General features: G+C 39.9%; 1 protein-coding gene across 1 annotated transcript in view; it reads right to left on the bottom strand.

The window, feature by feature from the left end:
* Vps51 (vacuolar protein sorting 51) overlaps window positions 1-16,371 on the bottom strand; it is a 186,761-nt gene that overhangs the window by 78,242 nt on the left and 92,148 nt on the right. Inside the window, exon 11 of the mRNA XM_068228634.1 lies at window positions 13,368-13,517. Within this exon, the coding sequence (XP_068084735.1) occupies window positions 13,368-13,517 (150 nt within the window). The remainder of the gene's footprint in view (window positions 1-13,367; window positions 13,518-16,371) is intronic.

Genomic DNA, 16,371 nt, shown 5'->3' with positions numbered 1-16,371 from the left:
GGACGAGCTAATGACAAAAGTGGCAAGGAAATATGGGCAAGGAAAAATTAAAGTGATAATGTTTGCAGATGACTTGTTAGTCTGGGGAGAAAAGGAAGAGGATATCCAGGAACAGTTGGATGCATGGGAAGAGAAGGTGAAACAAGATGGAATGAAATTTAATGCCGGAAAGAGCGAGATAGTGATCACAACTAGAAGGAAGGAGAGACCTACTAGAGGGATAATTCTTGGAAGGGAACAGCTTAGGAAGGTAGAGAGTTTCAAGTACCTGGGAAGTATCATAGAGGGAAGTGGAAAAATTATAACGAAATAATCAAGTGTGGAAGACAAGCAGGAGCATTCCTGAACAGTGTTAGAAGCCTGGTTTGGAGCAAGGATGTCCCTCAGAGAAGCAAAAGGGTGATGTACAGGACGTACTACGTACCTATTCTGACGTATGCAGCAGAAACTTGGGTAATGAGGCAGAGAGCTGTAACTAGGATACAGACAAGTGAAATGAAATTTCTGAGAAGCAGGATAGGAGTGACAATAATGGATAAGATGAGAAAGAGAAGGTTAGAAATATAGTAAAAGATGATCCACTACAGAACAGGATAGAGGCATCTAGACTTAGATGGTATGGGTGCATGAAGGGAATGAGAGAGGAAAGGATAGAGAGGAGGATGCATGAAATGGAGATAACATGAAAATGACCAAGCGGAAGACCAAGAGATAGGTGGACAAAAGGAGTGGAAGAGTGTGTACAGAGAAGAGGAGAGGACGACAAGAGTGAAGAGGGAGAAGTGGTGGGAAGACAAGAGGAGAGAGGCTTATGTTCCAATTAGACCTGGCCAACAGCTGGAAACTGCATAATATGATGATGACTGCGTGTACATGCAATCGCCAACTGCATTTACATGCAAAAGTGTTTAATTATTTAACTGAATGTTTATTTTACATTGCTAATCTTTCTCTTTATTAATTTCAAGTTGAGCCCTTCTGACACCTATCATGTAGAGTCCTAGTAAGTTACGGAAATTGTGGATGTTAAACAACTCAGTAGTATAGGTACACTTTTTTGTAATGGAAAATTAACCTAACTATTTTTCTTGTATGTAATTGTATTTTAATTTGTAAAATTAATTCTATGATGTAAAGTCACATTAACTTTCTTCCTCCAGTGGCTGTTTTCCTTGGCCTCATGTGTGTTTTAATTTAAATTTAATAAGTATGTCATAGTGGAAGTGTAACTACTCTCTCTCTTACCGAGCTCGATAGCTGCAGTCGCTTAAGTGCGGCCAGTATCCAGTAATCGGAAGATAGTGGGTTCGAGCCCCATTGTTGATAGTCCTGAAGATGGTTTTCCGTGGTTTCCCACTTTCACACCAGGCAAATGCTGGGACTGTACCTTAATTAAGGCCACGGCTGCTTCCTTTCACTTCCTAGGCCTTTCCTATCCCATTGTCGCCATAAGACCTATCTGTGTCGGTGCGACGTAAAGCCAAAAAAAAAAAAAAAACCTCTCTTGATTTAACCCGGCAAACACCTCCCACACTGTCACCCAGTAAACTTTCTCATTCTTTATTCTTATTTTTGGTTTTAATTGTAAGTACCTTACTCATGTTTCTAATTTATTATTAATTGACCCCTAATAGCTCTCAAATATTATTAAGAAATGTAAAAACAACTGGTGGGATTTCAGCAGGACATACCAGATCAGTTGGATTCAGGAGGCCAGTTAGATTGCATAGCCATAGATCTTTCCAAAGCCTTTGATAGAGTGGAACATGGAATATTATTAAAGAAATTGGAGGGAATGGGATTGGACATAAGGGTTATACATTGGATAAGAACATTTGGAGGGCTCCATCAAGATCCCGTCTTACAGAAACCCTAGACGAACCGATTGGATATCTTTTAGGGAGGACGTGAGGAGGGGACTGGAGGGAGGACCCTCAAATATAATTAAAAACAAAGAGGAGCTGGAGCTCAGTGTGAGTTTTCTCACACGGACACTGGTTACCTCTTATGAATTAAACTGCCCTATTGTTAAGGCAAAAAGAGTAACAGGAAGCTTCAAGTGGAATAGTTATCTTGAACACCTGAGGAGAAATACACGAAGGCTCTGGAATAAATACAGGGAACTTCAGGATCAAGAGAGCCTAGATTCTTACAAAGAATCACAAAGAAGGTACAAGTCAGAAGTCAAGAAGGCTTCTAGGAAATCTTGGAGACAATTTTGTGACTCCATTGAAAGCCAACATGAAGCGGCAAGGCTTCATAAAATTTTAACCTTGGATAGAAGGGCAAGGCTGGGCTCATTGGAGACTCCTTCTGGTGGATACACATCCACAGAGGGGGAGACCCTGAGCTTACTGCTTGATGCCCACTTTCCAGGTTCGGTAATCACGAATAGTGAGGTAGAATCGAGCGGATCCTTCAGACCCGATAAAAGCGGCTGGAGGGAAGCCGCAGAGATTGTTACCCCAAGAAGGGTTAAGTGGGCATTAGAATCCTTTGCCCCTTACAAAAGCCCAGGTGTGGATGGGATCTTCCCGGCGCTTCTTCAGGAGGCGGGGGGGGGGGTCCTTATACCATACCTGGTCAGAATCTTTAGAGCCTGTCTCACTATGGGGTACGTGTACTCCTTGTGGCGTCAGGCGAAGGTGGTATTTATACCTAAACCCGGAAGGTCTTCATATACTAGACCTAAGGATTATAGACCCATTAGTCTAACGTCTTTTCTACTTAAGACCTTGGAAAGACTGGTGGATAGACATATCAGGGAGAAAGTATTAAGAGACTTTCCCCTGCATTCTCATCAACATGCATATCAACCAGGGAAGTCGGTTGAGACGGCACTACACCAGCTGGTTTCTAGGCTGGAGAGTGCCTTGGATCAGCAACAACTTGCTATGGTTGTATTCCTAGATATAGAAGGGGCCTTTAATTATACATCTTTGGGCTCCATAGAACGTAGTCTAGAGAGAAGAGGAGTGAGCAGTATGCTCATAAAATGGATTATGGCCTCACTGCAGGGCCGTCAAGTTCTGTTTACTCTCAACGCTGTAATGTTGAGAGCTAATATAGACAGGGGGTGTCCACAGGGAGGAGTATTATCACCAACATTATGGTGTCTGGTAGTGGACGAACTACTTACCAGGTTAAATGTTGGAGGAATATACGCCCAAGGCTATGCAGACGACATAAGCCTGATGGCGGTAGGAAATTTCCCCAGTACGGTTTCCGAACTCGTACAGAACTCTCTACGTAGGGTGGAAAGATGGTGTCACGAGACAGACTTGTCGGTTAATCCCGATAAGACGGAGCTCGTAGTATTTACCAGGAGGAGGAGGCTAGACGGACTGTCAGAGCCTTTCCTATTCGGAAAAAAATTAGTTAAGACAACCTCGGTTAAGTACCTAGGGGTAATCCTTGAGGCAAGACTGAGTTGGAAGAAACATATAGATCATAAGGTGGATAAGGCTCGCAAGATTATGTGGGCCTGTCGCAGGGCCGTCGGGAAGACTTGGGGCCTAAGACCTAGGGTGGTCCAGTGGCTCTATATCTCCATTGTACGGCCCACGATCACCTATGCATCTATAGTCTGGTGGCCAGGCTCAGAGAGTAAAACTGTGAGCACCAAGTTAAACAGTGTCCAAAGACTTGCGTGTCTAGGAATAACAGGGGCACTGGATACTACACCATTATGTGCAATGGAGGCCATCCTAGGTTTTCCCCCCTTACATTTATATGTTAAGGTAATAGCGGGAATGAGTGCCTATCGCCTTTGGTCACTCGGAGGATGGTCCTTCAAAAACCCGAATAGAGGTCATGCCTCTATTCTTACAAGGCTTCACCAGACTTGCCCTATGACAATGATGATCGGGGATCTGATGAAGCCTAGCTTTAATTTGAATTATAAATTCACAGTGGTGATACCCACAAGGGAGGAGTGGGCCGCGGACGCTGGGGCCCGTCTTAAGTCTGGGGGCTGTACATGGTACACAGATGGCTCGCGGACGGAGGCGGGCACAGGCGCCGGGGTCTGGGGGCCTAAGACAAGGCTCTCCCTTCCTATGGGTAAATATGCTACTGTTTTCCAGGCTGAAGTATACGCAATACTAGCCTGTGCTTTAAATATATGGAAAATGCCTGGACACAGAAGACACATCACTATATGTAGTGATAGCCAGGCAGCGTTAAAAGCACTATGTGCAGTTAAAACAACATCAAAACTGGTATGGGAATGCCAAAGGATGTTAGATCAGCTGTGTGAGTTTAGCTCAGTTACCTTATTATGGGTTCCTGGGCACACAGGAATCAGTGGAAATGAAGAAGCTGACAAACTAGCGAAACAGGGCTCAATGGGTTCCTTCACAGGACCAGAGCCCTTCCTGGGAGTGTCACTCCGAAGTGTGAGACTGGCAATATCCCAATGGATAAACCAGTCTCACCTAGATATTTGGAAGAGGTTAACCATAGCAAGACAGGCACGTGAACTTATCAAAGGGCCTAGTCAAAGCTATAAAAAGGTCCTAATGAATTTGAATAGGACCAGAATGAGAATGGTAGTTGGACTGTTAACAGGCCACAATACCTTACAGAGACACCTACACATCATGAAAATCACCCAGGATCCGATGTGTAGAAGATGCAGCAAGGAGGAGGAGACCTCCGCGCATGTGTTATGTCAGTGCGAGGCTTTTGCAAGCACTAGACATCGATACCTGGGCTCACATTTTGTGAGTCTGGAGGACATCAGGAACGCCAAAATCCGGACACTAGTATCCTTTATAGGAGCACTAGGTCTGGACTAGGCAAACCCCTTCAAGGGGCACAAAGGGTCTTCATAGACCTACGTGTGGAGCTCTGCAAAAACAGGGCTCACCCATTTCTTATCTATCTATCTATCGATAAGAACATTTCTAAATTCAAGGGTTCAGAAAGTCAAAATACGAAATAATATATCACAGGAAGAGAAAGTTTGGAAGGGAATTGCACAGGGTAGTATAATCGGTCCGTTACTTTTCTTAATATATGCGAATGATTTAGGGAACAATATAAGATCAAAAATAAGATTGTATGCAGATGACATAATTGTTTATAGGGAAATAAATAACACTGAGGATTGTTCAGAATTACAAAGGGACCTTGAGAGTATCCAACAATGGGTTGAAGAAAATAATATGAAGGTTAATGGAGGCAAATCAACTGTTACAACATTTACAAACAGGAGCTTTAAAACTGAATTTGAATATACTTTGGATGAGGTAGTTATCCCAAAAGATGGCAAGTGTAAATATTTAGGTGTGAGATTTGAAAGTAATTTGCACTGGAAGGGTCATGTTGATGACATTGTTGGGAAAGCATACAGATCGTTACATGTCATAATGAGGCTACTTAAAGGATGCAACAAAGAATTAAAAGAGAAAAGTTACTTAAGTATGGTTCATCCATTATTGGAATATGCAAACAGTGTTTGGGATTCTCACCAAGAATACCTAATAAAAGAAATAGAGATAGTGTGCAGAGGAAAGCAGCAAGATTTGTAACAGGGGATTTCAGGAGAAAGAGTATCAGAAATGTTAAAGGAACTTGGGTGGGAAACTGCAAGTACGAGAAGGGAGAAAACTAGACATAGGATTATATTGAGCCTATACAGGAGAAGAAGCATGGGGAGATATCCATGAGAGGCTTCAGTTGGAAAATAATTATATCGGCAGGACTGACCACAAATATAAAATTAGAAGGAATTTTAGCAGAAGCGATTGGGGTAAATTTTCATTCACTGGGAAGGGTTGTGAAGGAGTGGAACAGTTTACCAGGGGTAGTGTTTGATCCTTTTCCAAAATCTGTACAGATATTCAAGAAGAGAATAAACAGCAATAGAGAAAATAAATGAAATGTTAGAGGGCATTCGACCAGTGCAGGTTAATGTAAATAAAAAATGTGTGTGAATAAATTAATTCCATCCCCTGGTCTAAGGAGTTTGGACAGCCAAAGTAGGGGACTGCCTGTAGGGGTGAAGTACAGTGGGGACTTCGAGGGCCCTGGGACCGCTACGGTAGCTGTGAAGGCTGTTCAGGAACTCTGAAAAGTGGTGGCAAAGGGGGCTCTGGTTAAGACGCAGCAGGTCGTTATGCTACTTAGGTTCCAGAATGAGTAAAAAAAAAAAAAAAAGTAAATAAATGCAATGTAAATTTTAATTTTATAGTTGTATAGCATCATTTGAAGTAATTCCACATACTGTATATCAGTTGACTATATTTGTAAGTAGTGCAGGAGTAGAATTTTGTGAACAATATAAATTTATTAAGGATGAGCTGTGTGTTTAATAGAAAAAATTGTTAGCGTTAATTGTATAATATTGTATTATAGGAAAATTTTCTTCTCTTGTTAATTCATACCTGCCAACTTTTAGAACCCCAAAATAGGAAGATTTTTTAATTCTTGGATTTCATCACATATATTCCACCATGGTCTAGGTGAAAAAAGGTCAGGATAAAAGGCATACATATCTACAGTTACAATGCGAATTGACCATTAAATTTAAAATCTTAAGCTAAGAAAACAAAAATGGTTACAAGAAAATGTACCAAATCATTCTCATTTATGACACATACATTTCTCTTCATAAAATTAATCATTAATATATTTGTCACACCGATACACGCAACAAAATGCACAATACCGTATTTTCTTGCGTAATTAACGCACTGTTTGAGGAAAATACAGGCGAAAACTTTGGATGCGTAAATTACTGAAGGAATTCAGATATTAATAAATTATTTACAATTCATTTACATGTAAAAGATACATCAAATGTAATATAAACAAAATTGGTTCAACTCATTTGCGGTTATCGTCATTTGGCATAAAATTCCAGCATGAGATTTTTTCTATAAAGTCAAATAGGGTACATCAGGTAAGTTAGACACGTGGGTTTGAAGTACCGACACTGGAAAATATTCTTCCCATCACGAGCTGACAATACGACCTGAACTGAAATAAACATCAACTAATAAAAGTACAATTCATGTAATGTCATAACAATGACATACCGGCATAAAAAGAAAACTATCCAACACAAGAAGAGCCGGGCATCGAAGGAGGGACCCTGCTACAGTACCCTAAACCGTTCGTATCCAATCTTGCACAAGTGACGCGTCCATCCACCCTTTTTCTTGAATACGAACGTGGATCACTCGCGAAAATTTTGCTTTTGGGATTGTTTTTCGTTCTGGAGCAATGTAAGGTGCAAGCTTTCTGCCATCAGCTGTTACAGCAAGAATTGCAATACATCGTTGTGTTTTGCTTCCGGTAGCGCGTACGATAACACTATGTTCCTTTCTTATCGATTGTTCGACTTTGTGGCATATCGAAACTGATTGGCGTCTGACCTGTGGTTCCTATAAGGGAGATCAAATATTCATTCACTTTACGCTTCTCAATCACAAAACGATGAAAATGGTTGAAATCATTCGTCATTTTTTGGCATAATGTTGTTTTTCATCGAAGAGAAAGTCCATTTCTCTCCATAAAATTAATCAAGCCTTGGCTAACCTTCAAATCCGAGACACTGATTCCATGTGCAGCGGCTCATTCTTTAAAATAAAGCATTTCGCGAGAAACGGCTTATCCAGCGTTGCGTAACAAAATCATATATTTAAGCAGATCTTCCTCTACTTGCGGAAACTAGCCGCTTTTTGGTCCGCGAAATGCTTTGCGAGCGAGACTTGTTGGCCGCTTGAAGTGCCTGTTAACAGCGGTAGCGCACGTTTCATTTGGACACTGAATACTTGCTGCCCGTTGTCCTATTCCCCTATGTTTCTGCGTAACAGATCACCGCGAGTCTGTATGATGCAGTATTACTCGAATACTGTGGACTGAAACATTTTTTGAGATCACACAATGTCCCGTACCCGAAACACTTGTAAAACTAGTGCAGTGGGATTTCCTGCCGACTATTAACAGCATGTTGCCCTGTATTTGGAATGCCCGCTTTCGCAATAGGAAGCCTGCTACTTGAGTAGTTTATATCTTTATTTCGAAACCCACCCGGAGCTGCGTGATGGGGATGTTCGAAGTTGTGGGTGCATCAAATAGGCCTACGTCAACATTTCTTTTTCTCCACTTTGGTCTCAAAAATATTGGGATGCGTAAATTATGCAAGGGTATTAATTACGCGAGAAAATACGGTAGTTTCCTTTATCAGACGGTAAAATTAACGGAAATTTATAGGTATTTCTGAACACTTGGGAGATAACGTTTGTTATATTTTTTTTACCGTAACGAGAAAAGAAAATACCAGAAACCGTCACCGACACAACCCCCTTAAAAACATTCAACTCATTAACATTATGCATTTACAACTCATTAACATTATGCATTTAAATACACGAAACTACCACATACAAAACATATGTCCCATGCATTATTAACATACGACTTTGACAGAAAGGGGGGGGGGGGGCATAGAAATGCAAGAAAAAACACGTGGCCTACAACTCCGACGAGACTACGCACAGAAACGATGTTAACAGCGCGCGAACAATACAATAACAAATTATTTCGTCCCGATTAACTGAGTCGCTACCGCGCGCTAGCCTGTCTTGCTTGCAGGACGATTGGCCCGATACACGAAGGCGAAGGACGAAACACTCACGAAATAAGGCATCAAATAAATACGCTTGAAAATGAGGTTTCGTAAATTACAAAAGCACATAAGAATTTAGCCTTGACCCTAGGGGAAGAGTATTGGCCGTACTAGAGGTTATATTGGTCAAAAATAGGAAGAAGTAACAATAAATCGGAAAATCGGAAGACGAGTTAAAAACCGGAAAGTTTCCGGGTAAATCGGAAGGGTTGGCAGGTATGTTAATTTAATATTTAGTGCTTGACAATAATGTATTTTAATAATAATGTTATTTGTTTTACATCCCACTAACTACTTTTTAAGGTCTTCGGAGACGCATAATGTATTTTAGTGTACCATTTGCCACCAAGGTAGACACCTCATTTGCAAATAAAGAGATTTTGATTTGATTTGATGTGATTTGATTTGATTTGATCTGATCTGATTTGATTTGAAACATGTATGTCGTAGGATGGTTTCTTAGTGCATTTTGTTTCTGAAAAATACTCGCTGGGCATTGAATCGCAAGGCTAGAGCGAGCGAGGCCTAAATCCTGTGAGTGGAACACACAAAGGAAAGTAGGAAGGATGCGGTGTATGAGAAAGAAAGCAAAAGTGGCAAGCTGCTATATGTCGCACCAACATAGATAGGTCTTATGGCGACGGTGGGATAGGAAAGGGCTAGGAGTGGGAAGGAAGTGTCCATTGCCATAATTAAGGTACAGCCCCAGCATTTGCCTGGTGTAAAAATGAGAAACCATGGAAAAGCATCTTCAGGGCTGCAGACAGTGGGGTTCGAACCCACTATCTCCCGAATACTGGATACTGGCCGCACTTAAGCGACTGCAGCTATTGAGCTCGGTGAAAGCACCAGTCGGAGAACAAGACAGAGAGAGTGGATTTTGTTTTGGGAAGTACCAGCTACCAATCAAGGCCGAGGAAATATAAGTGCAGTGCTGGAATCATCTGCAAAAGAGTTCTGATTTCCATTTCTGGACCAATTATCACGAATCCAAAACAGTACATAGGACCCATAATCTGTAATAGTTGTGCAGGTATGAAAGTAATGACGCCTTTTTAAATGTCCACTGGAGAAAAGTAGGTCGCCTCACAAAGGGATTTTAATGTTTGTAGGGGAGTTTCCTAGGCCCAGTGGAAAGGGAAAGCCTTTAAATAAAAGTGTGTTAAAGCATCACAGTCTGAGTCTTAAAAGTTACGAGCTATCGTGTGCACGTCACTCATCACCGTGAACAGAGTATAATTGACAAAGGAGTAGCTAGACAATGTATCAGTGTACGTTAAACAGTGAAGTGAAGTGAAATCAGCAGTAATCGAAGTTAGCTGTGAAATTCTAGGGAAAGGAATATTCCAGAGTGAATTAAAATAATTATTGTTGGATACGCTAGCGAGTGGTCGGCTGTTCCAAGAGCTGTATGGGCAGAAGTGTTATCCCCCTGAAAGTAGACATACTGCTTTTCTTCCTCAGCCAACATGTAAAACAATGGCTGCAGTACATCCTGCATGTAATATTCTGAGTTAACTGTATCATGAAAGAAAACAGAGCCAATTACTCTACGTGCAGTCATGCCATATCAAAAATCGACTTTCAGATCGTGAAGAGGAATTTCATGTCCTACAGAAGGGTTGCCTGTGTTCCCATACCTCAAACTCAGGAATTCATATACCCATCTTAAATAGAAATAAGCTTCATCCACCACAATCAAAAGAGAAGGATCAACAGTACCATCATGAACAGATTTATTTATTTATTTATTTATTTATTTATTTATTTATTTATTTATTTATTTATTTATTTATTTATTTATTTATTTATTTATTTATTTATTCATTTGTTTATTTAAGGTATTGTAAATATACATATATAAAGGTCTCTAGAGTTAGTTTGAACTTTGTTATTATTTTAGGATATTAGTGTTATTTATTTAACATGTATTTGTTGTATGTTTAATTGAATCATCTTTAATTGGACAAATAACCTGTTGATGATAAATAAACCTATCTATATATCCAGCATCCACCGACAGAAATTATTCGGACAGCTGGATCCCGTGATGTTAACTGATCAACCACAGGCATCCAATACGTCGTCGTAAAGAGAAGAACCAATGAACCCAGCAACAGGAGTCTGACCTTAGTAAGATATACATGGGTGATGCAATAGCGCACCCATCTTAAAATAACAAAAATCACCATGTAGCACAGCTAAGAAATGGTGTACTCTCCAATTTGGCATGGTAGTACACTGCGTGAAGAGTTGCGTTTTGATGATGATGCTTATTGTTTAAAGGGACCTAACATCTAGGTCATCGGCCCAAGTGTTGTTTGATACATCTAGGTTAGTTCTGCTATGTATCCAATGAAGAAAGCCAAACAGTGAATATTTAAGTTCTGCGGCAAAAGAAGAGCAAAAAATTTAACTGCATTCGCAAAATGTCATGGCACATGGACAATAAATGGATTCAAAGTTATCAAAAGCACATTTGAGAGGATAGACCAACTTGTTGGAATTTCAAAAAGGCCAAGATCACCAATGCCAAGCGGGAAAATGTTACCATGAACGTCTTAAAATTACAGCATAGTGAGGAGAGTTGCACGCTACTGGAGCTACACCAGAGCACATTTACTGCCTCTGTGATAGAAAAATTTCAAATCCATACTGATCAGATACTTTATGTCAATAATAATTATCACGATATGTATTCTACGTCAAAACTTGTGGCCATGACTTCGAATTTAAAAAAAATTAAATTGAAAGGGGAAGTTTCAGATTTGGTTTTGATCTTTACATACGACACAGTTGGAAACTTTATTGTGAAGTCAGCTGATGTACCGTAAACTTTGCATGCACAATAGTGATCCTTAATTTCGTCTGGGCTACAAAGAAAATGACGGTTGGGGGGGGGGGGGGGGGGAGGGGGGGGGGGAGAGGCCCGCACTGTTGTAATTTGTAATATTTTGACTGTTGAACAATCACAGGTTGTTGTTAAATTTATACATGAAGTTCATTTGGTTTTGAAGTTTTACTGGGAAGCCATTAAGGAAGAAAGTGTTGAAACTTGTGTAATGTTATCCTATGAACAAAACTCCAAACATTTGTGGCTATAAATCACACTGTTTTGCAATGTCATAATATTTGTTAGTTTCTATTAGCTTCTTTGGGAATTCTGAAACAACTGCAAGTCTGATCATTGTAACTGATTAGGTTTTTGTAGGTATGTCCATTTATATAGGCCTAATATTTCTTTTTCATTTAATCCTCTCAAACAGGCTTAAGAAAATAGCAAAACAAGTTACAGCTAATAAATGCTATTTCTTCAAATAATTAATGCTATAATTATGGCACTTGTTTACAGATACCTCGTATGTTAAAAAAGAAAACCTTAAAAGAATCATATTAATATTTTGTACACATCAATATGATTGTTATCAAATTTAATAGATAATTTGTACTGACACAATTCTGTTTTCTATTTTCAACTATAAGGCCGTTTTATCGCTCTCCTGTAAAATCAGGATTTTCAATGTCAATCAGTACTGATCTGCATTTAGGGCAGTCGCCCAGGTGGCAGATTCCCTATTTGTTGTTTTCCTAGCCTTTTCCTAAATGATTTCAAAGAAATTGGAAATTTATTGAACATCCCTCTTGGTAAGTTATTCCAATCCCTAACTCCCCTTCCTATAAATGAATATTTGCCCCAGTTTGTCCTCTTGAATTCCAACTTTATCTTCATATTGTGATCTTTCCTACTTTTATAAACGCCATTCAAACTTATTCGTCTACTAATGTCATTCCACGCCATCTCTCCGCTGACAGCCCAGAACATACCACTTAGTCGAGCAGCTCTTCTTCTTTCTCTCAATTCTTCCCAACCCAAACATTGCAACATTTTTGTAACGGTACTCTTTTGTCGGAAATCGCCCAGAACAAATCGAGCTGCTTTTCTTTGGATTTTTTCCAGTTCTTGAATCAGGTAATCCTGGTGAGGGTCCCATACACTGGAACCATACTCTAGTTGGGGTCTTACCAGAGACTTATATGCCCTCTCCTTTACATCCTTACTACAACCCCTAAACACCCTCATAACCATGTGCAGAGATCTGTACCCTTTATTTACAATCCCATTTATGTGATTACCCCAATGAAGATCTTTCCTTATATTAACACCTAGATACTTACAATGATCCCCAAAAGGAACTTTCACCCCATCAACGCAGTAATTAAAACTGAGAGGACTTTTCCTACTTGTAAAACTCACAACCTGACTTTTAACCCCGTTTATCAACATACCATTGCCTGCTGTCCATCTCACAACATTTTCGAGGTCACGTTGCAGTTGCTCACAATCTTGTAACTTATTTATCACTCTATAGAGAATAACATCATCCGCAAAAAGCCTTACCTCCGATTCCACTCCTTTACTCATATCATTTATATATATAAGAAAACATAAAGGTCCGATAATACTGCCTTGAGGAATACCCCTCTTAATTATTACAGGGTCAGATAAAGCTTCACCTACTCTAATTCTCTGAGATCTATTTCCTAGAAATATAGCAACCCATTCTTAAGTGGCATCATGTTTGGAGATACAATACATGAAGATAATACATGTTCTGGAAAGAATTCGTGCATATGTACACAATGGTTGAGAATTTGTTATGGTTTAATTTGGAAACTGAGCCAAACTAAAATACATGAATAAAACACACAAGCTAACACCGCTTTGTACCTGTGACACACTGAGTCCTTGCATGCGCACATAGTGGTTGAGGAGTTGCTGAGCTGCTGCTTGCATGTTTGCCCTTAGCTCAGACTCTAGAGTGAGGAGGCCAGAGCTGTGACGATCTTCTATACTGAACCATTCGTCCGTCACGCTCAGCTGGAAAAGTCAACATTTAACTTGTAACATGGCTTGCAACATTAACATAAAACTTCTCTGTCATCAAATTTAAAGCAAAAAAAAAAAAAAAAAAAGAAACAAATCTGTTACAAATGATTCATCATCATATAACATCAGGTATGTCCCTGATAGACATGGTCTTTCAAATATTTCCACATTCAGAAGTCACATGGATTTAGGTTAGGGGTTATAAAGGCCACGCACGTGGAAATTGCTTACAGATAATGCGGTCGTAACTGAAGGTTTCTCGTAGCAAATCTTTCACCTGGTAAGAGACCTGTGGTGTTGTCCCATCTTGCATGAAAATAATGGTGTGGTCACAGTTGCATTCTCACAAACCTGAGATCACATGTTGCACAACTAACGTGCAAGTGTTGCTGTAGATTTTTTTTTTCTTCTATTTGCTTTACGTCGCATCGACACAGATATGTCTTATGGCGACGAAGGGATAGGAAAGGCCTGGAATGGGAAGGAAACGGCCGTGGCCTTAATTAAGGTACAGCCCCAGCATTTGCCTGGTGTGAAAATGGGAAACCACGGAAAACCATCTTCTCTGCTGCCGACAGTGGGGTTCGAACCCACCATCTCCCGATTACTGGATATTGGCCGCACTTAAGCGACTGCAGCTATCGAGCTCGGTGCTGTAGATCTAACAGGCCCGCAAGGTGTCTCAAAGAAAAAACAAATCAAGAATGAAGGAGCTTGCGAAATCACAACAAACAGTCACATAAGCTGAGGGCAATTGTTCTTCCTGCACAAGATGTGGATGGCTGTGCCCCATATGCGACAGTTCTGTGTATTCACATCATCATCATCATCATCATCATCATCATCATCATCATTTTTACAGTTCCAGTTTCACAGGTACTGTTGGCGAGCCTCTTCCACTCTGTCTTACTGAGATACGTTCTGTTATTAATGACATCCTCCAGTGTTCTTCCCCGATCTGCAATGTGCATCTTTACGATGTCCATACAGTGGGTTCTTGGTTTTCCCACCATCCATTTTCCTCATCAGTCCACAGAATATTCCCTGACCACGTTATCTAGTACCATGTGTGCCATAAACTGACGGGCAAACTCACAGCGGATTTCAATTGGTGCATAGTATGAATCTTGTAGGGATATCAGCGTAAAATGTGGGCTACTGACCAGGGGAGGCAATTAATGTGACACAGCTTCAGCTACAGTAACTTTGTCAACAATTTCCATGAGGATGGGCTGTCATCCTCATCTGGTGCAACACCCAATTCACCTCTTACCTCGAATTTCATCATCATGTTCTTTAGCCCATTAATATTGTCATGGGCCCTCTTCTCAGCTGTTTCTGTTGGCAATATTCCCACAATGCAGGTTGCTATTGCTCAGTAGCAAAACTACTTGGAGTCATTTGTGGCAATACCTGCCCTAAGAAATACGATTGAATTATATAAATATCATAACAAATTTATCTGATGTTGTTATTGTGCTAAAACTATGATAATGTCCATTTAATATGTCCTAGATGATGACAGCGGAATATGTGCTTTGCTGATCGCCCACTAGATGGTGACAGCAGACTACTTGTTATGACAGGGAGGCAGGGTATAACTCGACTCACCCAGGACTTTTTGTTTTGTTTGCGTTCTGCCAGCTTGGGGATTGAGAGCGGGGCAGAGGAGGAAAGTTAGGTTATTGCCCTAGCCTCTCTCTCTGCAACTACTAGGGCCCAATGTGGCATGCTTCATCTGCCATTTTTGAGTGTGTAGAAACTCCCAGCACAAAAGCGACAATGAAGTATGGTAGTATTGTTTATTGTGTAAGTGTGCACACTATTCTTTTGAATTAGTAAGCAATCGGTGAATTATTATCATTAAGGACATTTCAGAAATGGAAACAGCCAATTAAAATTCTGAGTTCCTGTTAATTCTGCAAAACAAGACTGACATCATCTGGTTGAAACTTGCGTTCAAATAATGAGTGAAGTAGGCCCCTTTGGGAACTTTACAAGTCTTCTGAACTCTTTAAAATGTAAACTGTTCTCTTCTTGGACTTATGAAGAAAAGTGTGAAGCCAAAAACAAAATATGTATGCCTAATGTAGATATCTGACAGTGAAGTAGCTAGAAAATTTCAACAATGTTCTTGGTATGCACGCTATACGTGGTTAACAACCTGTTCTGAAAGCAGGAACCTATTTTGTTATACATGTGTTTTGTTTGGTGGTGAAAAGGAATGGACTTTAAATGGAGTAACTGTTGCAAAAATATATATATATATATATCTTAGAAAAGTGGAGAAGCATCAAAATTCAAATAAACATATTCAGAATGAAGAGAGATTCCGTTTACAGGGATGTGGGAAGATAGAACATTCTTTGTCTGAAGGTGCAAGAAACCAAGCTGTTAAACATAACAAATCACTATCAAAGGGTCAAGAAGGGTCCACCTATTCAATACCATTAGCTTGTATATTGTCTTATAAAACTGGGACTAGTTTCAATCCAATATATATTGGATCATCTTCAGCCATGCTCCAATTCGAAGACATATACACACATATAACCAATAACAAATTAAACAATCTGGTATGTCACAATATACAATTTTAATTTAAAATATTGATGAAGTCTGAATTAGTTGTATGTGTGCATATGTCTTCCAATTGGAGCGTGGCTGAAGATGACCCAATATATATTGGATCAAAACTAGTCCCAGTTTTATAAGATAATATACAAGCTAATGGTATTGAATAGGTGTACCCTTCTCTACCCTTTGATAGTGATCAACTGTCAATATGGACCATGATGAAATTCATAACTTATGAAACATAACAAAGTCGTGAAACAAAATCAAC

This window comes from Anabrus simplex, chromosome 7, assembly GCF_040414725.1.
Source record: "Anabrus simplex isolate iqAnaSimp1 chromosome 7, ASM4041472v1, whole genome shotgun sequence".
NCBI lineage: Eukaryota > Metazoa > Arthropoda > Insecta > Orthoptera > Tettigoniidae > Anabrus > Anabrus simplex.
The sequence above is the reverse complement of the archived record's forward strand: the minus strand, read 5'-3'. Positions and strand labels throughout refer to the sequence as shown.